This window comes from Argiope bruennichi, chromosome 1 (genome assembly GCF_947563725.1).
Source record: "Argiope bruennichi chromosome 1, qqArgBrue1.1, whole genome shotgun sequence".
NCBI lineage: Eukaryota > Metazoa > Arthropoda > Arachnida > Araneae > Araneidae > Argiope > Argiope bruennichi.
Window position 1 is genome coordinate 126,551,975 of NC_079151.1, and position 22,938 is coordinate 126,574,912.

At 30.1% G+C, this 22,938-nt stretch overlaps 3 protein-coding genes across 3 annotated transcripts in view; 1 reads left to right on the top strand and 2 right to left on the bottom strand.

Moving 5' to 3' along the window:
* The window catches only part of LOC129976586 (uncharacterized protein CG3556-like), a 63,650-nt gene extending 59,635 nt beyond the window's left edge, over positions 1-4,015 (bottom strand). Inside the window, exons 1-2 of the mRNA XM_056090229.1 lie at positions 3,910-4,015; positions 1,200-1,354 (exon numbers count right to left, since the gene is read on the bottom strand). Coding sequence (XP_055946204.1) covers positions 1,200-1,354; positions 3,910-3,964 — 210 coding nt within the window. The 5' untranslated portion in view covers positions 3,965-4,015. The remainder of the gene's footprint in view (positions 1-1,199; positions 1,355-3,909) is intronic.
* A 2,639-nt stretch (positions 4,016-6,654) lies between these two features.
* Positions 6,655-17,753, top strand: LOC129969691 (sulfotransferase ssu-1-like). The gene is given in 6 exon segments (XM_056084378.1): positions 6,655-6,715; positions 10,255-10,668; positions 13,152-13,403; positions 15,389-15,467; positions 15,469-15,612; positions 17,568-17,753. Coding segments are annotated over 5 exon segments (981 nt in total). The 5' UTR covers positions 6,655-6,715; positions 10,255-10,281; the 3' UTR covers positions 17,687-17,753.
* Positions 17,754-18,702: 949 nt separating this feature from the next.
* Positions 18,703-22,938, bottom strand: part of LOC129969937 (uncharacterized protein CG3556-like) — a 42,877-nt gene continuing 38,641 nt past the window's right edge. The window contains exon 11 of the mRNA XM_056084424.1: positions 18,703-18,988. Coding sequence (XP_055940399.1) covers positions 18,921-18,988 — 68 coding nt within the window. The 3' untranslated portion in view covers positions 18,703-18,920. The remainder of the gene's footprint in view (positions 18,989-22,938) is intronic.

Sequence of the window (22,938 nt, forward strand, 5' to 3'; positions counted from 1 at the left end):
TTTTACAAACTTTAAGTTCTTTGTGGCACTTTAAAATGTCATTGTATTGCAACCAAATTTAAAAAAAAATTAAACCTAAAAGGAACCCTTTTCTCTGAACTGAACCAAACTGAAATGGGAAAAATAAATTTTAAGGCTTATTTTAAAATTTGTCAGTCTTTTTTTTTTTTTTTCAAATTTCAAGCTCTCTGCGGAACCTAAGGATGTTGCAATATTGCAACAAAATTTTCAATTATTCTTTATAAACCTTAAAGGCAAGTTTTCCCCACTATTACCAAACTAAAATTGAAAAAAAAATTTGTTAGGCAGTTTTCGTTCTTGCACTTGTAAACTCAAGGCACTTGTAAACTCAATAAATTTTCTATCCGAATTACGATTGTTTCCGCCTGAAAATAAGTGTCCATCCTTTTTTAAACACCGATAATTTTAATGGTTTAAAATACCATTCCGGCTTCTCATTTCCCCAATCAGTGAATTTTTTTTAAAAAAAATGTGTTGAACATTCATTATAAAAAAAATTAATTTCATTCTTTATAAAAAATAAGATGTATGTTTATTTCTTAGAGAGGGATCTGCTGAAAACGACTGAATGGTGAATTGATTTTAAAAGTAATGGAAATGCTTCAATATTTAAATAAAAAGAAAAATTATTTATATTTTCAAAAAAAAAAACGTATTCATATTAAGGATAAATTTGTGTCCTGTTGTTTACTCCTCCGAAATTCCTGGGATAAAAATGCGAAAAAAGTCTTATTTTTCTATTAAGAGCTTAGACGTATTTAAAATGCGGCCCCTAGTGGTTTGGCTCTTTTAGAGCGAAGTTTACAGAAAACGAAATTAAGTATACCTCAAGAACTATCACGAATTTCAGAAAGAGATTAGATACACATATATAAAACGACTCGTTAAATCAAATTATAAAAAAAAATTTATTTCCTTAATGGAAAAATTTCGAGATGACAGTTAATAAACTATGTTAATTAAATCGGTTAATTAGTTTATATATCTCAACACACCTGTCCTTCAATCCATTTCTATCCTCGCCAATTTTGTGAAGATACAATATTAAATAACAACGTTACAGAGGTATTCTATTTTCTTGTCGATGACTACATAAATTTTGATCTCTTGTTTTCATGGCACATTGAAATTTGAAGGGGAAAAAAACCTTCTTATCTATATGATATTTTTCAACTTACCATTTCTGACCCAAACGATTCCATTGTGATATGTATATTACTATTTTGCGGGACAATGATATGCCAACATTTCGAATAGATATTGGCACGCTTTTCGTTTGCAATGGTCCCAGAAGTTCCAGTTACCAATGTGCATTCTTCGGTGGACACAACATCTGCAAAAACGATTTTAATTAATATCTGGGATATTATACTAGGGGTGTTAAAAAAGGAAGTTACACTTAAATAATTAGTGTCATGTCTACCTATCTTTTATTTAGTATTAGTTTCATTAACTGTAACTAATAACTGTTGAAACGTTTTTATTCAGAAAAATAAACACAATGGATGCAAGAAAAAGCCTGCTTATTTCCTCTTGAATTTTCCGCTATATTTTAGAGTCTTCGGGCTTTTTTAGAACTGAATGAAGTCCGCCCCATAAAAGGGTTGTGACGCGTGAGTTGCTAAGATGTACTCTTGGTCCTAGATGGCACTACTGAAAAACAAAAGACACTCTCCCGGCTTAAAATCGCGTCAGCAGGCTTGTCTATGACAAGTACCATTAGAAACAACAACAACAACATTAATACTTTGACAATAAGTGAAAGCAATGAAGTAGATAAGAACAAGATATAAGTCTGATCAATTCAACTTGCAACAGTATTAATATTATCCCAAAACTCTATAATTCACAGAAATTGTATTTTTTTACCAACTTATTTATTTGGCAACTAGAATTATAATATATTTTTAACCAACCTTCCTCTCGCACTCACACAAGTTGAACCTAGCGATACTTTATTTGAAAATCATCACAGCATCTGACTGAGTTCCAAAATAAACAGAACATATGCAACGAAATTAAAATAAAACGGCTTCAATTTCTATCGGAATTTGAAGTTTAAAAGTAATTTGTTAAATTAATCATTAATACTTATTTATTCACTCGATTCGATTGAAATGAAACGCAATCGATATTCTCGATGAACGAATTGGTCTCTGAAGATCGCCATCATGTTTCAATTCTGTTATCATCCTCATGAAATTGATCAAATTAATACAATAAAAAATAAAAGTAATTTGTTAAATTAATCATTAATACATATTTATTCACTCGATTTGATTGAAATGAAACGCAATCGATATTCTCGATGAACGAATTGGTCTCTGAAGATCGCCATCATGTTCCAATTCTGTTATCAACCTCATAAAATTGATCAAATTAATACAGTAAAAAATAAAAGTAATTTGTTAAATTAATCATTAATACTTATTTATTCATTCGATTCGATTGAAATGAAACGCAATCGATATTCTCGATGAACGAATTGGTCTCTGAAGATCGCCATCATGTTCCAATTCTGTTATCAACCTCATGAAATTGATCAAATTAATACAATAAAAAATAAAAGTAATTTGTTAAATTAATCATTAATACTTATTTATTCACTCGATTCGATTGAAATGAAACGCAATCGATATTCTCGATGAACGAATTGGTCTCTGAAGATCGCCATCATGTTCCAATTCTGTTATCATCCTCATGAAATTGATCAAATTAATACAATAAAAAATAAAAGTAATTTGTTAAATTAATCATTAATACATATTTATTCACTCGATTTGATTGAAATGAAACGCAATCGATATTCTCGATGAACGAATTGGTCTCTGAAGATCGCCATCATGTTCCAATTCTGTTATCAACCTCATAAAATTGATCAAATTAATACAGTAAAAAATAAAAGTAATTTGTTAAATTAATCATTAATACTTATTTATTCACTCGATTCGATTGAAATGAAACGCAATCGATATTCTCGATGAACGAATTGGTCTCTGAAGATCGCCATCATGTTCCAATTCTGTTATCAACCTCATAAAATTGATCAAATTAATACAGTAAAAAATAAAAGTAATTTGTTAAATTAATCATTAATACTTATTTATTCACTCGATTCGATTGAAATGAAACGCAATCGATATTCTCGATGAACGAATTGGTCTCTGAAGATCGCCATCATGTTCCAATTCTGTTATCTTCCTCATGAAATTGATCAAATTAAATAAGGATATTTTTTAATAAAAAAGCTAAATAAAATAAAAAAAAGTTATTTTATTGATGGATTCCTCTATATACTTTATAAAGAGAATAAAACTGTACTGTGCAATACAACATACAGTTGGATGCTGTATGACAAAGAAATTTATATTTTTCAAATAATTTATTTCAGTAAGAGAGTTTCATGTGCATAATGGAAGGAAACGTGAAGGACATTAAAATAACAGCTGTACAGCTTAAGAAAATCTTAAATATCAGGCTATACACAAAATAGTTTAATTAAAATTGAAAACAACCAAAATTCCTGTTGGCAAAAAAAGACCATTGCTAAAGGCGGCTGATACACGATATATATATATATATATATATATATATATATATATATATATATATATATATATATATATATATATATATATATATATATATATACTCAAAAAAATTTAAATCCCAGGTAAAAAAAATGAAATATATATATATATTTGATATTTAGCAAGAAAAACTACAATTATTGCGAAATTTTCACATTTATGCATTAATGACTCATCAAAATTCAAATGAGAATAATTTGAATTATTGTTGTTTATATTTCCAATGCTATTTCATCATATTACTAAAATTCAGTGCTTTTATAGCCCTCTACAAGGAAAAAAGTTATGAATTACTTACATATTTTACACGCTAATATCAACAGGAGAGACGTTAAATAAGTAGCAGCCATCATAACATCAGATTAACTTGTTACATCTGAAATCAAATCTGGTTTAGTCTTCACGACTTTATGAAACTTAAAGGACATATCAAAAGGAGGTCATGACCTCAAGATACCAAGTGGGCCTTAAAATAAATATTTACAACCAAATCACCATGCTGCTGCAGAATCATCTGCAGAATGATCCTATGACAAGGGCGTATGTTTTTCTTCACTGACTTTGTTTTCATATGATAACAGCTAAGTACCCAATGTGGCTCTGATTAACTTATTTAGGAATTTCTTTAAGTAATAGTAATATTTATCGTCTTACTTACTTATCAGGAGAATGAAAATAATAATTTATCGCTGTAAGAGGGCGTTAAAATAGATGTGGCCGTCTGTTAGAAAACTGTGTTAAGAGCAAATTAAAACCAGTGGGAGTGGTCTCCAGAAAACTTTCTCGCATACTCTTTAATACGCTTACCATGCCAGAGAACGCCTTACATAACACTGGGTTCAATATTTAAGAAATATTAACTTTTGGCATGACTTTAGCTATTTAATGAATCTGTCGTGTCATTCTTGGCGAGTTATCTGGCCATTAATCCCTGGCATTCGTTAATAGTATCAAAAATTCGAATTTGTGTTTTAGATATATTTTCTCGACCGATTGAAAAAAAAATTTGACACAAAACTGCACTTGTAGTCACTAAATCCCATACCAAATTTGATATATTTAAGTCATTGCATTTCTGAATTATCGCGCTTTCATGTTTCTAACTTTCAGACCGACAGACGGTCAATCTATTGTTGCTTTTGGCTCAAAACTTGACAGTTGTCCTAATTATAGATGCTAAATCTGTGTATTGAATTGAATCTATCTAGCTCTCTTCGTTTTGTAGTTCTCGTGTTAACTTATATTCGAACAGTCGAACAGATGTCCTTCCGCTTTGAATGCTTCTGCCGTTAGAAAATTGATATACATCTACAAATTTGATGCCAATGCCATATATCAAATTTCATCCATGTAACTTAAGGAGTTGTGAGTTACTTTGTTCAGAGATAGACTAATTCTAAAAATGTGTTCATCGGAGAGGTTCGAAATTTCGAGTTAGAATAGTTTGACGTGTAAAATGCTTCCTACATGTATATTTCGTACTTGAAAAAATTTAAAAAAACCAATACTTATTTTGTTTTGAACATCGTAACATGACAATATTTTGTGCTTGAATCTTCTGTCTTTGAATTGTTTTTAAAAATTAATACGTATTTATGTAACATTAATGTATTGGAAAAAAAATTGTGATACCATCACAACTAATTTTGTTAGTGCAGTAATTAAAATAATGTAAATTATCGCTGCGAAATATATTGAAAGATATTTTTTTAATTTATTATGGTTAGAAAAAAAGGATTCGGAAATCAAATAGCTGCCATTGGAAAACTTATTTTTAGAATGTTTAGTTACTGGATAATAATAATGCATTCCTGAAGTTAGTGAGCTAATTCTCAAAACCTTTCATGAATTTATATTTAACCAGCTGGTGTGGTCTTCACTAAACTTTCTCAAATATTCTGCAATCAAGGTCTTTTTTTCCATCCTTAACATAAATATATTTAATTTGGATAAGGCAGCGAGTACCTTGTATGGCATTGGTGAACAATAGTTACGAAATATAGAAAATTTCACTGAGTCTATCGCGATAATATTAATTTTTGAGCCTTTCTGTCCGCTGACTGATACCAAAATTAACACAAAACAATAGTTTTAATCGAAGACAACATAACTATTGCATCGATTTCAGTCATTTCGTTTACATGCATGGAAAAGTATAGATAGACAGACGGTCAATCGTTTGATGGATTTGATTCAAAATTTGATATCTATATATCTTTTGGATGCTAAGCCTGTGTACCAAAATGTATATGCGTTGCTCTTTACATTGTGTAGTTATAGAATTCTTTTACACTTAAACGGCTAGGCAGACAGACTTTATGTAAATGGATTTCGTTCAAAATTATAGATATCTATAAATGTGGGGAAAGATGTACCAAATTTCAGCCATCTAGCTCAAAGTGATTTGGAGTTATCTTGCTCACAAACAGGTAGACAGATTTAATTCTAAAAACGCGTTTTTCATACTCGGGCAGGTCTGAAGCGTGGAGATTCGGCTGTACTATACTAGTTAAAAAATTTTGACGAATACATTACGATCTCTATACTTTGTACACGAGAAATAAAACATATTATTAAAATCTCGAAAATTTTTTGTTAATGAGCATTGTTACCCAGGAAGCACATTAGCACATTACCCAAGAAGCATATTTTATGTACATTAGGCAGAAATTGATCCAACAACCTGCCTGTTAGAACGTTTCGAATGATTTCCCCATCATGCACGCAGCATAACGTGATTTGCCAGCCAATATAAATGTTAACATGTTTAAAGTCGCCAAACTAGTTTTAATTAAAATATTAACGTTTTGAACACAAATATAAATGATACAGCACAAAACTCGAAATTTGATCAAATATATCTTGCTTTTTTTGCATAGAAAATATTCCTAAAAAAGCATACTAAGCATAAAATGCAATCTTATGCAAATTTGATCTTCTCTCATCGATGTGTAAATCAATATTATCAATAAGCACTTATCATTTCTGATAACATTTTGAGAGTACGATTAATCTGTAGTGATAATATAACAGAATACAATAACGAAAAGCTGTTTTTACACATCTGAGCCGTAAAGTATTTTTGATTGTATGTCCTGCATTAAGTGAGTTCTCTTCGTTGAATGTTTATTATTGTTAATTTGTATATTATATTAAGAGTTATTTGCATATTATATAAAATTTTTGCGATTATACTTTCTGCATTATATCAGTTTTCATACTTGAATATATAATATCATTAATTTGTACGTTAGCAGGGTTATGTTATCAAATTATTTTTAATATCTGTTATATATTCTTAATCCATCTTTGCATGATGATGGACACTTTCATCATAACATTTAGTGAATAAAAAATTGTGCTCAAAACAGGTGTACTGTAAATTAATTGTTGCTGGCAACTTTTTGCACATCTATTGCGTAATAAGAAGCGTAGCTGTCAAAAAAAATCAAATGTTACAATTATTATAGAAGATTTGAAATTGTCATTCCGCTGTTTGTTGTAATTGGAAGAAACGTGCGATTTTTTGAATATATTTTTATAACTAATCTGATATTTTTTGCTAAAAAAAAGTGATAATGAATGGTTTTTTTGTGCTTCTGTTATTTTCTGTGTAATTTATATTGAATATCCCAAAACCATGCGATAGAAATTTACATCAGTATACAGTTGTTTCACTTCTAATGTATGACGAAATTTTTCTTACTTGATGTTTATTTTAAGTTATTTTTGTAGAGAAATTTAGAAGAGAGAGAGACATTGAATACCCTTTAGGTGAGTCACTCCGGTGCAAATACCCTAAATGCAATATCATGCAATAAATGTGGAATTAATATTTTTCTATACGAGAATATTAATTGTTTTTAATTATCATAGCAAAAAATGATACAAAGATGTATTATTATTTTTTTTTATTTTATACTGAGCTTAACATGTAAATTGGCATGATGATGGATATTTCCCTCATGCTGTTTTTTAATTATTTTATATTATATATTTATACTAAGATTTTTTTTAAAACATTATTCCCTCAATCTAGAGCATGAATTATATCACCCCGATTTATTTCACAAAATAAGAAAAACTCTTTCAAAGAAAGGTAAATATCTGACCTGTTTTGAAAAATATATGTTATTCATTGTCCGTTTAGCCTAGATATTTGATATTTTTTATCATTTAGCTAAATAAAAATTTTTATCTCTTATTAATTGCAATTAATATCTGCAATTTCAGAAAGCGGCGAAGAGGTAAAGGAAATGTTTTGGATTTTTTGTCAAAAAAATTTTTCAGAATATATTCTTTAAATGGTTGGGTTAATTTTATAATTTAAAATTTTCATTTTTCTTCCTTTCTAACTGCGATTTTTTTATTTGAATAAACTTTATTCAAATTTCTATCCACCAATTATCACAGTAAATTTATGGAGCCTTAGATTTTATTAAGCATAATAAGTCTATACTATAAATTTTTGAATTAAAATTTATTTTGAAATGAGCACTGGCTTTTATAATATGTCGGACATTATTACATTTTATGTCCGTAGATTTAAAAGGGAGAACGTTTTTATTTTAGTGATGTTGACATTACGTATTAAAAAGTTTTTTTGAAACCCGTAAAAGAATTTTATCTAACGAACTATTTAAAATTGTGCACTACAAAAAATACTTTGCAAACTATTTTGATAACGATCTGAAATAAAATGTGTTTAAAAGTTATAACTTCCATTTAGAAATTAATAAGAAAATATACCATTTGAAAGTCAGTTTGAGAACCTAATTCATTTGTACGGAAATATATAGACGAGTGACAGTCATATCATAGCGAATTTAATTCAAAATTTGATATAAAACTGCGATTGAAAATAACCGTAAATTGCTACTTTCCCTCCAATGAGTTCCATCGTTTTTGAAGTTATTACTAGACATTTTCTGCGCCCAGATGATTTACTATCATCTATATATTTGAAATAACAGGTCAAAAGTAAAGTACCAATCACTCAGCCACAATTAGTGTATCGATTTCACCAATTTTTATTTCATATGAAATTAATGAAAACAGTAATCATGTGAAATCACTGGCGCTCTTCTCTCAACCACCAGCTATTTCCTAAAGAAATTTTGAAAACTTTACCTTCACTATGCTGCCTTTTGGATAAAATTCTCGAATAAGTTCGCCAGTAACAAAGACTAAACAAAATATGTTTTCTGTTTGTGTTTCATTAAGGATACATACATAATCAAAACTCGTCTGTCTCCTTCTCCTCCATTTCCGAGAGATAAGCAACATGCAATTTGTCTCGGCTCACAATATCAATAACTGGACCGATTTTGCCAATTAATTTCACTACTTTAAATGCATAGCTTACTAGTCAGAAGGATCTATCATTATTATGTAGAAGAAAATGGGGCTAGTTTTGACATTTTTCGGAAAATACTCCTATTTTTCTATGTATTCGCGTTTTTATTTCTTTATAGCTACAATACTCCTTCATAAAATGCATAAAAAATATTCAACATTTTTGTTGATTTTAGCATCAGAAATATTTTTTCAAAACTTGCCGGCTGTTGCAACTTGTCCTATATACGGCAAGTTGTAACCGGTAAGTTTTATTTTATGTGAAATAAAACTTGTTTCCGGTGAAAGTTATTCCGATTTTCCATGTAGAGAATGTAAGTGAGGTCTCACTTATTTTCTCTCGAAAATAGAAAGTAAGCAACAGTTGATGCGATTGGGGGCAAGCGACAATTGATGACGTATTTAAATGTCGTAAGCTATGATTTAAAACAAAAAATAGGGAAATCGAGTAAATGGCGGCGAACTCTGTAGCCGCTTTTCCCAATAGAGAATGTACTGTGAAATAGTATTTATTTTTCTCTCTTAAAATGGAGAATCCTGATAAACGAGTGATTATTGCTGCCATATCCAGATGCTATGAATATTCATATGAATTTTTAAAAAATAGCAAAATCGAGTATGATATTTGTGGGGAAAAAAGATTTAAATGGAAATAAAATTGAGATGACTGAGAAGTTTTTTTAATTTTATTTTAAAGTGACGTAAAAGAGTTTTTTGTACAAAAATAGACTCCTTATTATAAGAAGTGCTAAAATTGTAGATATTAAAAGTTTGAAAAATTTATTCTTAATGAAAATCTACAATCCGAAAATTAAGTATGTGCCAGATTTATTGATCAGCAAACAACATTTTAATCAATTTACATGTTATTATGCATGTGTTATGAATAAACTGATATACATAGCATCCAAGCAAATAAACGTTTTAATAACATAATTCTGCTGTTAATTAAATTAATGAAAGTCGATTATAAAAAATGATTTTGCTGATGATGTCGTGTCCGCGGTACCCTAGAAACGGGGTGCAGTAGCTTCTGAGGTTAAAGACCCCTGAGCACCCGAGGGTAGAAGTCTGACTACTTCTAGTTCATATGAAGATGACACACACGCACATTCGCTTGCACAACCCCTTTTGACAGGGGGGCACATTCACACACCTCACAGATAGAACACAGATGAAGAACAGCCATGCCCGAACCGGGATTCGAATCCAGATCACGGGGAAGATGCGCTACCCCTATGCCATGACGCCGGCAAAGGTTTTTGCTAAACATTTTATTTACTTTCAGGGAAAATTTAAACCTCCGTTCTGAGGCATGTCTACTCCAAGTGAAGAAAATGTTCAAAAGCCCAAGACTCCCACTTACAAAGAAATAGATGGACTTCTGATTTCAAGCATATTTTCAGAGGAGAGTTTCAGATCTGCTGTAGCATACAAGCCTAGACCCGGTGACCTGTTCATCGTCACTTATCCTAAATGTGGTACCACATGGATGCAGAACTTGGTGGCTTGTATTTTCAGAGAAGGCAGGCCTTTCACGTCTGGCCTAGAATTCTTTCTGGAGACCCCTTTCCTGGAGTTGACCGGAGCAGAGGGGGCAGAAAAGATGAAAAGACCAGGCTCAATCAAGCTTCATCTTCCGTTCCATAAGACACCGTGGTCTCCAGAGGCTAAATACATTTTTGTAGCCAGAAATCCTAAGGTGATAATGAGTTTCATTTGGTTTATTTTATTTAGACTTATCAACGCAGTTATGCCAAAATGCCGTATATCAAATATGCCAAAACATTTTATTGATGCAAAAAACTTGTGCAGACTAGCAACAGCTGTTTTTAAATTGTTATATGGATATGGGATTGATGAATTTTGGCACAAAATGCCATATATCCTTAATGGTTCCAGCTGTTATATCAGAAAGATGAAGGTTTTGTTGTGTAGTTTTTTGACCTACGATATTTAGCTATAATATCAATGATATCAGTATTTTTCAATTATCAATATCGTAAAATCTAAGAGGATTACAAAAGAAACCCCGACATATAAAGGCTCTGCAAGTTGAAATGCCCTCTAAATTCTCTCATATATTAATACAAAACAGCCCATTTTGTGTTTAACTTCGAAGAGAATTGAGAGCGCATTTTCATCTTATATCTTTCGAGTCATCGTATTCAGATGCACAGAAATATACAGAAACAGTTAATCTCATGAAAAATATGGGCCAAAATTTGATACATATACACGTTCTTAATAAAAACCATAATTTAAACTTTATTCATCTGAGTTTTTCAGTTACAGTGTTTGTATAAAACAGAAATTGTATAATGAAAAATAAACTATCATGATTTTGGATCTTTATCAGTTAACTGACTAGATTCAAGATTTGATAATGTTAGTGTTAAAGCTCCTTACTTTACAAGGTCTTCAGTGTTAAGAATAAATAATACTACACTTTAATCATTTCATTTGTCACACTTTTCTGAGTAATCATAATGGCATGTACAATGGCTGATGACTGATAGACGGCTTCTTTTTTTATGGATTTTGTTTCATATTTCATAGTTTCATACTATTTATAGATTAGTTTCATACAATTTTAGTATTAAAATTATGTATCAAATTTAACTCGGCTAACCCTTTGCGTTGTTTAATTATTGCATTGACAAACAACTCGACCTATCAGTAGATATAATTTTAAAAAAAAGGGGGGGGCATTCAATAAGTTTCATATCCAGGGAGTTTCTTCAAAACTTTCACGTTTCTGACTTCTACATCTATTTTTAAGGAAAAAAATTACAGCCTTAATTGATCAATTACTACATAAATAATTAATTTAAAATTATCAACATCATAAATTAGAGAATGTTCAATATGACTTCTATGTTGGAATGATACCAACTTGTCAACCAAATTCGATCCACAATGGCTGCAGCATTCCTGGCTTGCTATCAAGGTATAGAATTAATTATCTATATATCTTCATCTACAATAGAAAATATTTTGTGTAATCCTATTCAAAAATAATAACAGCATAAAGCAAAGTTTTAAAATGGCTTATTATAAACCAGTGATGAAGTATCTATATTGAGTCTTCGGAAACAATCAAATTGTTTTCATAACCAGGAAAACATTTTCGATGACAGTGAACTCTTGAAAAATATATTAGGCCAATACGAGTTTATCATCAAAAATCAAAATATGGAAAAAACATACAACAGCAATTAATTTCTCTAAATTGTTAGGTTGGTCATCCAAGGCATGTCACTATATTACGCACGGGGAATATTCTTATTTGTTTGAAATGTTTTCTTTATAAAACCCTTAGAATTTTGTTTCTAAATCTATTTATTTGGGAAGTTACACTGTTTTTTATATTTGTATTTACATACGTTTTAATGCTATTTTACATTTTTAGGTGCTATTTTTTCAAATGGTATAGAATATGATAGAATTTTCCCACTAAAAACTTCATAAATTAAAATTTAATACATTTTTTTTGTTCAAATATGGTATAACAATATCTCAATACGTTCTGCAATTCCTGAACTAAAGAATAAGTAATCAATTCGTTTCGAAATTCTTTATAGTTGTTTTAGAGCGTGACAATGTGAAAAAATTAAAACTTTCGTGTTACTTATCAGTTTAACACCAATAATTAAAGAATGGATAGAAATACAGCTTATTTTTTAGTACAGAAAATAGATAATATAATCCTTAAACTATCTGCAAAATTTAAGTAAATTATTTTTAAACTTCTAACTAGATTTTTGCTTTATACTTCTTTTTAGCCAAAAACTGCCCTTTTATCAATTTTTAAAAAATTTTTGTCACTTAACTGGTGCATTTTGATTTCATAGAAGGGTTTTTTTCAATCCATTTTTATGAAAGTATTTATTTTAAATGTATCATTTTTTTAACGTTTTTCGAAAAATTCATCCCGAGCTTAATGACATATTTAAGATTTATTTTTAATTGAAACGACCCTTCTAGCGATCGTATGCTGCGTATGATTCCAATGATCCTTAATTTCAATGGTCCTTTCTGATATCCTTGCAAAATGATAGAACAATTGTCCTTTATTATCTTCATTGCATAGTGAAAAATAGCATTGAATAATTTAACACACTTATTAAAATTTTTCTCTTCAAATTTAACATAGTTGTTCATTGAAATATTTTATATTTGAAGGACTGCTGCGTTTCTCATTACCATCATACAAAGAACAACTTCGCATACCTGTTCTCAGATGGAACATTCGACGATTTCTTTGAGGCTTTCATCAAGGGAGAAGTGGGTTTTGGTGACTACTTTGACACTACGCTTTCTTGGTGGGAGCACAGGAATGACCCAAATGTTATTTTCGTCATTTATGAAGAACTTAAGAAGGACACAGTCAACAACGTTTTGAAAATAGCCGGCTTTATCGGCTCGGAATATAAAGTAAGTCTTTGTACTTGAAGCAATAAGTTAATTAGTTTTGTATTTTTGAAGAATTATTTCAAAGTTGTTGAAACATTGGAAACAATTTCAGGCAATGAAGGGTTAAAGCAATATCCAGTATAAAATGCTAATGAAACTAGCGGAAGTGGTCTCTCACAAACTTTCTCGTTTACTCTCTAATAAACTTATCATGGCAGAGAACGCCTTCATAGGCTTACTACAGTTACAAAATACTAACGTTTGGCGTGAATTTGACATTTTTACTGAATTTATCGTGTAATCTTTGGCGAGTTATTAAGCGATTGGTATGCTGTTAATAGTACCTAAAAATGGAATTTGTGTTTTAGACATGTTTTTTTCAGCCGATTGAAACAAAAGTTTCACACAAAACTGCATTTGTAGTCACAAAATCCCATACCAAATTTGATATATTTTAATCATTGTGTCCTTGAATTATCGCATTTACATGTTTCTGAAAGTACAGACAGAAAGACAGACAACCCATAGTTGGTTTTAGCACAAAATGTGACAGGTGTTTACACTAGAGATGTTAAATCTATGCACCGAATTTTTTCTCTTGCTCTCTTCGTTTTGTAACTATCGTGTTAACTTATATTCGAACAGCCAGACAGACGGACTTTCACTGAATCGGAATTTACTCAAAATTTGATAGCAATCTGCATATTTTATTTAAAGAACATATACCAACTTTATTTAAAGAACATTTCAACTGCCTAGCTCAAAGCCTTTTTGTATTATCTTTGTCACAGACAGACGAACATTTTCCAAAAATGTGTTTTTCGAATTCGGAGAGATCTAAATTTTGGAAATTCGTCAAAAACTTCAGTTCGAATTTTTTGACGATTATTTTACTTTCTCTATATTACGTATGAGAGAAAATCAAAAGAATTATTATCCATACCCTTTAATTGCCACAGCATGTATTGTGGATACCCATTAATTGCCACAGCATGTATTGTGGATATTCGTTCAATTTTTAATTATTATATTTTTATATACTTTTATTTAACTTGGTTTATTTCCTCTAAATAAAGAGAGAATTTTGCAACGAAACTTTTTACTTGTTTCCATCTTATCTCAACATTTATGTGTCCGCGATAACACATCAAAATTTTAATACTTCTAGAATTTCATCATTAATCAGTTGCTTCAATTTAATTTGCTTCAATAAGAAAGGGGCTATCCGATAAGAAATTTGACAAAAATTGATTATAAAATTGATAGTAATAAGGAATTATATATTATTTAAAACTTACAAATAATTAAAAATATATATATATATATATTTTAAACCCATGATATCAGTTTACTAAAATGTATAAAACACCTATTTTATTAAAAAAAAATAGGAATCAAAACAAAAATCGTAAATGCTTAAAAAGCTTAAATCCATTAGAAAAAAATAAGTTAACCCAAATTATCATGAAACGAAAGGAATTTTTGAATCTTTGCAAAAATTGGAATATGTTAAGGATTCTATTAAAATCACAATTTATATAGATTATTCGAGTCAATGTTTCACTCTTTTGAGATCTCTGTTTATACTTACAAATTTGTGATTAAAAAAAGATTTTCTCTATTTTAGTGTATTAATAAAAGCATTTTTAAAAATATTTATTATTATTTTTTATTGATCCCTTTTATATCCTGAATAGGTTAGGGAGATAAGGGAAATAATTTTTGAATAGAGATAAGGCATTTACAACAAATATACTATGGTCCAAAATGTTGAAGGAAAATATCCGCAAAACCGTAAAGTTCAATTTTATAACAAAAATGTTTACATACTAAACAATAAAAGTTGTCTTTATACTCTTAATCTCTATCATTCCTCTGCATATAAGCATGTTATTTTGAGCTCTTCACTGCTGGAAAATACCGGAATTTCACACATAAAATATTCCATTATTCATTCCAGTATTGTGAAATAGAAAGATCAAGCTGCTCCATTACTAATTTTTCAGAAAAAAACTAGAAAAAGATGCAAAAATGCTCCAAGATGTGATCCACCACAGCAGCTTCGAATTCATGAATGAACACCTAAACAAGCAAATCAAGGAAGTGCTAACATTGCCCAAGGAAGAGGTACGGAATAATTCAGATATTCCAACAGGGCTGAAGTCTTTACTACTCAGAGATCGGGTCGAAACTTCGAATAAAGATACATCATCGAAATTAATAAGAAAAGGTGAGAATGCTGTTGCTTTTGATTTCAATTTTGAAAAAATAAATTAAGCACTCATATATAGATTTTTAGAAGGATGACTTATCTATGAAATTCTCCGAGATTTTTGTCCACAGTACAATAAACGTCCCACTGTTTAAAATACAAGTAAAAACCAGCGAGAATGGTCCCTCCAAAACTTTCTCGCAATAAAGACGTTATCTCAAGAAAGCTATGTAGATCTGATTTTTCATGCACAGCTCATGAAACTTCGATGAAAAAGAAACGCTTGTAATTGTTAAGGTGTACGTACACATTTGAAGATTTTTTTTTTTAATTTTAACTTTAAAAATCCAGTTTTTTCACAGTAGGTTATTAACATATGATTAAACTCATTTCAGTGAGAAAAAACCATATTACATTAATTATTAATTAATTAAATAATATTTAATGAGCTAATTAGCCTATTTTTTGAAACATAATATCTTAAATTCTAATTTGTACAGATACACAATTCTAGTTGGAAATGATGCCTAATATTGTCTGCCTAGTTATAAAAATGTATAGTTATAAAAATGTATAGTTTTTTTTAAACAATTTTTTCATCAACAATAAATAGAAAAAGCGAGATTTTTTCTGCCATTTTAACTTTTAAACAGCTATTAATTTTTTTTCATTAAATATAACTTTGATTGAGGCACAAAACATCCGCTATTTCATACAGATTATTTTGATACATAAATAACTATATTTGGTTAATTTCTTGTTGAGTTAGGATTGTTTGAATGAAGCAACATAGTGGAAAAATATCATTCTTCATAAAATGAGTTTTAAAAACACCGCAACTAGTTTTTAATGAAAGCACCTCAAGAAAAATACTTATAACTCGAGAAATATTTCGAATATTGACAACATCTTGGTATCGTTTGAAAGCTAAAAGATCAGAGAACATTATTAAGCAATAAAAAAATATTCGATATTTTGAACGATTTTCGAAGTTTCAATTGTGTATATACACATTAAAACAAAATTGGCATAAGTTACAGTTAACATAGCTTAATGTAATTGCAGTCAGATTTATATTAGAATTAGGTTTATTCTCGTTTTGATTTGGTGTTGCATCTCCTGCATGAATTTCCAATTTTGCTGTAGAACATTGAAATCAACAATGTATATTATATTTTTAGCTTTTTTCAAACGTTAATTATACTGCAACTTTATAATAAGCGTATATCAGAATTCTTTTGCATTGTCGAATATAGGGGACATTTCCCTAAGGAAGTATTTCTGCATTGTTCCTGATCACATACCCTGTGCTCTTGTTTTTAAAAAATAGAAGATTCTACGCAAGAAAAATCAGAAAACAGTTTTCTTGACTAGTCATCCATTTATTCACATCCAGCCACTTCTTATTTTTTTGCGATTTCCGATAAGCATTTTCATATCACGGTTACGAATATTTCTTAAAGACAAAAATTATCTTCTCCATAAACTATTAAATTCACAAGAAACTCGCTGTGTTTCCGCGTGACCGTTAAAATAAATTTGCTCTGCTTTACCTTGCGAGGTACTGATCGCTCACACTCATGAGAACGTCTATTTTTCTTGACTGCCAATCAAAATTAGAAACATTTTCTGCATAACTTTCAAGGCAACGGGAATGCATTGCCATCTGAGGTTAGGAAGGAGAACAAGTCCCGATATGCGTTTTTGCTAATATAATTAAGGATATATAACCTAATTTACCGCCTCAATTATCTGTCCTGCATGAAAGATAATACAGCAGAAAAGTTAATAATCTACAAATTTTCTTATCATGAATTATTTTAATTATTAGAGATGTGTTGAAACGATGTCATCAGAAATAAAAACCCAGTTTTGCATTTGAGATTAAATATTTCTTTCAAATGAATCGACAACTCGCCAGATTTCATTCTTAAATCAGTTATTTAATATGCTTTTCACTTCCATCATTTTAGGTATCATAGGGGATTGGCGAAATTATTTCTCACCGACTCAAAACGCCAGAATGAATAAGAAATTCAGAGAGAAGTTTGCGGGAACAGGTCTTCTGGATTTGTGGAAGGATGATATGTGAATGCGTTTTCTTCCTTTCGAGGAATGAATTGTAATTTTGAGAGCAAGATTTTTGTAATTGTATGTGGAAAGTGCTTTGTATTATTAAAATGATTTTCTATTTTTTGTATCGTGCATTTGTATGCAATAATAACATTTTTGCAAAGGAGTCACTTTGAACACCCAGCTTATTCCTCAAGAATATTGATTGTGGTTTAGATTAATTCATGAATTAAATTCTAATATTATTCTCTCTTTAAGTGAATATTCTAAAGATTCCATGTTGGTTTAAGCATATACAGACCTAAAATATCGTTTTAGTGTTCGAAAATAAACTTGGAAGCATTCCGGTTTTCAACAGAAGATATAAAAAATAAATGAAGAAAATTCTGAATTTTATTTTTGCATGTTATTTGATATTCTATTATATTGTTTGAACTTTCCAATATTTATTCATTTTAGTATTAATTTAAAATTATATATTTTTTCAAAGTTCTTATAGATACATCGGTAATATGTTTTAATATTGAAGTTACATTCTGTATTTATATAGGATTCTGTGTTATGCAATTAAACTTTGTAAAATTTTGCCAATTCTTGAATGCATTAGATGCCCAAAATCAATAAGTTTTAAATTCGCCAGGGAAACAAATTTCTATAAATATCTGAATATCTATTTATGATATGAGAATATTGTATAATTAACCACACTTTCCATTGATATTACTGGTTTTGTCTTTTATTACAATGACAGATTAACCCTATATAAACTTTTTAATTAAATGTTAGATAAGATGTCAATAAATTCGTCTTCGAGAATCGATTTCAAAGGTCATTGATGGCGATATTAGTTTAGCAATTTGACTTGATTTCTTCACATTTTTATTATACCAAAATCAATATTATAAACATATGATTTCTGTTTTGATTGTTTTAAAATCTCTCCAGATAGAAGTGACATGTTTGTGTTGTCCAATAGTTTATTCTAGTTCTTATTTAGAAAGACTATAAATAAAAAAAAATTTATTATTCAGAAGCAAAAGTTTATCTACTCTTTTGTGGGTCTATGAGTACTTTGAAAAACGCAGAATCGTCTGCAATTCCGTATTTTCCACTCCTTTGTTTCTGAACAAAATGACAGTTATGATTGAAATGCTGAAATCTCCAGCGATATTTAAACAATCTATTGCAAATATTACATAAATGTTTCGAATAACGATGAAAAACCAATATTGAAATTAGTATTGATAAAATAATCATATATGAGTCTTCTTGTACCACATAATTATCTGGGCTCCATCATATACAATCACTTGGTCTGGACCTAGAAGTAAAAAAAAATGAAGCCAGTTTATGAAATACTCGTAACATTTCCTTCGCAAGACTTATAACATTTTTAAAAAGCAAACTGATGTCTATAAAGGCTGATTCGAGATTTTTTTTTGCAAATTCCTTGAAACAGTTCATATGATAAATCATTCGTATTTTCCACTTAAATCGAATTTGAAAGTTTGATAAATTTTCAAGGTTCAGACTTTCCAGAATCCGAAAAATACGTTATTGGAATCTGTATCTTCATACCTGCAATTAAACACAATAATTCAAAAGCCTTTTGAGCTAGACGCAGTAGCAACTGTGCATTAGTCAAAGTGAATAACTGTATGTGTCATTAACCTTTCTTTTAAATCATGATGACATGAAGATATACTTTTAGATAAATATTTTCTTTATCATATTGAATAAATTTGCATCCCTGAAAAGTTTTATAAAGCCCTCTACATTTAAAAATAAGCATATTGCTGCTGGCTTTGTATATAAAAGCGTGAAATTATGGGAAAACAAATGAAAATTTTAAAAAATTAAGCTATACTTTTGCTTTTGGGGAATTGTATACAAATTTAATTTATAATTTTACTGCAATCAATTTCTGAAGAAGCCAAACAAATTATTTACAATATTTATTGGAAATTTATAGCTGGATGTATATATCTTGGTACAAAATTTAGGGTTAGAACCGCTTGTTCAACTTTGTTGGGACATCCTTTATGTATAATCCCATAATTAAAATATATGTGTTTGGAATTCAATCAATAGACAAAATAAAAAATCTTTGCTTACACATAATATTTAGATTATGAGAAATTATTTCGAAAATGTTCAGAGTTTCTTCAACGTGACAAGTGCTACAGAACGAAATCTGGTAATAAAATAGACATAAAAATTAATAAACAAACGTTTCCCAAATACTGGCTAGAATCGAGAGCATTTTGACACGGAAATTTTGATTAGGTAAAACTCATATTTAAGATTTAACTGAATTTTTCCACAATTTACTAATTTACTTGAGGATTTAGGTCTTTTTTTATAATTTACTTCTTTATTCCATACTTTATTTTACTTTTCATTTGAACATTGGTACTTCATAGTTATTTTTAAAATGATATTATCGACTACTAGAGGCAACATGTCAATCGATTCATCTCGCGGACAATTCTAAACGATTTTTTTTAATTCAGCTGCATTATTACAGAATAACATAGTGCACAAGCTATTTTAAATGATTCCATAACCAAAAATTGAAGTCACCAAAAACAGGCAAGCAAAAATTTGCATAATACGCATTCACACAACTTTTGCTGCAAGAAATTGTAAATATAGGAAAAAAACAAGTACGACTATTTAATTTTTTTTTTCTTAAAGCGCTATCAAATAATAGTCAAGCAAGTAAAATGCTCCATTATTTAATTTTTGTGCCTATTTTGCCAACCAAATTCAGCCCTGTAATGCTATTTTAGTTGCGAAAGTTAGTTGCTTTTGCAACTAACTTCACTGAGTTAGCTGGTTGCGAAAATGTCACAATTTTATTTCATATCATGACCCAATTCATATGCATAGTGTTGTTCTTGTATAGTATTTTTTTGGGTAATTAAACTTAAAAAATTAAATATTTTTACTACAGCTACAAAGAGTCTGTACTTTTTAACGCCATACTGAAATGCCTTTATTAATTACAATTAGAAATACATGACCTTCTCATGCATTACAACAACTGTAGAATATTTGACATGGTCGCATCGAACACTAAACATGCCATGAATAGCCAAATTACCCTTTCCCAACTTCAATATCAATTTGCCAGCAAAGAGTCAACATGTTCAGGGTTGAAATGTATCAGATACGCACACACGACAAATTTTTGATAATAATGAGAACATACCTCAAATCATCAACCACTGGTTCCGAAATCAAGCCATAGTATCTGTTTCTCGTAGTTACAGTAATGTAATAACACAAAGTGACCATAAAATAACTTTCCCGGTTTGGCGGCATTGGCAGTTAAAACTAATGAACGAAATGAAACCACATTTCATATACAGACTGTAGAAGGCATGCGAAAAATTTTACAGAAAAAAAATTGGTACTAATAGTTGACGATAGGAGAAATATTGGAGCTGCTATCAAGTACGAGCGAGGAAATTTGTACACTTAGATGGATTATGTAAAATTCCTATTCATGAGTGACAGCATCGCCATGCATTCCTTGTAAAAAGATTCGAGTAGACGATCGGTTAGCAGTTAGTTCTTGACTGTTGGTGCGAGCTTAACATGGACCCTCCTTACTTCAGCATGTTTTACTAGAGGAAACTATTCTACACTAGACAGTATGATGCCGTGACTGCCCTTAAACCTGCATGTCTTGAAACAGAACATAAGACAAGCTGTTATAAGCATCGAAACTGGCAGTTTACCCACAGCAGTGGAGTATGTCATACACAGTTTGCAATACGTTGTACATAGAGAAGGCCAGAATCTGGAAAACTAGCAGTACCCACACAGCGTTGCCCGTGGCATAACGTCCAAGAGGAAAAATTAGCTTTAAACTGAAGTCTAGCCTCCATCCGATATGACATGAGCATGTCAAGCAACGTCAAACAGACATAAAAAGATATTTAGAAATCCTCAAAAATAATTACAAAACAATTTTCTATAGTACACATTCATAAATATTTAGGGCTAAGATATATATATAATACTTTGATATATAGTCATTTGGTGCCTTGCGAGATTGGCAATTTTTCGATGGTGCTTTGTTGTAGTTCATGTACAACTCAACCATTGTGAAAAGTAGTAAACTAAACAGCATTATGGTTGCTAGAAGAGCGTTCCGTTGGGTTTTCATATTGGGGATAAACTCTGCAGGGACATTAATCTTCACTTCAACCCAATGTGTTTAAAATCAGACCTAAACAAAGAAATGTATCTCATATGTATACCACAGCTCTTGTTAATTGCGCATGCGCAGTTTGAGTTTCCGCACATGCATGGATAAGTGAAAGCAGAGATACGCATGCGCGAATCATAGTAAGAAAATAATTAAAATCGTAATTATAACACTCCATTTTTTTTTTATTTTGATGCAACTGCAATATATTAAAACCTTCCCCTATAAATGCTCTATAAAATGGTACAAATATCTCCAATATCAGTTAAGTATTTCTAGAGTTTTTCTGGTCCAAACATACAAACGCTTTCAGGAGACTTCATTTTGTACTAAGTATAGATGTTTCACGGCATCCAAGGAACCTTAATATTGGTGAATAAAAAAATTTCTGTAAGTTTCATTAATTTATTCATAACTGTACTTCCACGGGGCCAATGTTTCCCAAAGGCGCCTCAATTTCAGGAGACACCCGAGCACAAGTCGAATGTGATTGGTTTGTCAGATCAGTGAATTGGAAACCGCCAAATTCGTTTTCCGCCAATTTTACAGTAACCCATTTTTATCTGCGAAGCGGTAAGCATTGTTTCGTATTGCAAGGATAAGGAATAAGCGTAGAATTCAAATGTGCGTTATGTTGCGCTGAAATTTATAAATAAACACAGTTATTTTAAACGCATTTTATTAAAAAAACAATTCATAATATTTTCTTTTTAAATATAGAAATAAGAGCTTCTCCCTGTGAAGTTATTGCCTTAAGTTCCGAACACATATGTTAAAATAGATCCAGTGAGAGTTTTGTAGATCTGCGCATTTCATTTTTATTGAAAGACAACATTTATAGACCTATATACAGTTCATAATATTTTCTTTTCAAATATAGAAATGAAAGCACACTCAGAAACATGTAGCAGACCCTGATTTCTTATATATCAGCTTTATTATAAAACAGATGCGAGTGTAAAATTTTAATCAACTGAATTACAAAACAAAATGCTCCGGTACTGACATCTATTTCCAAATCAATTTCGCCACAATACAGATCTAATGGTCAA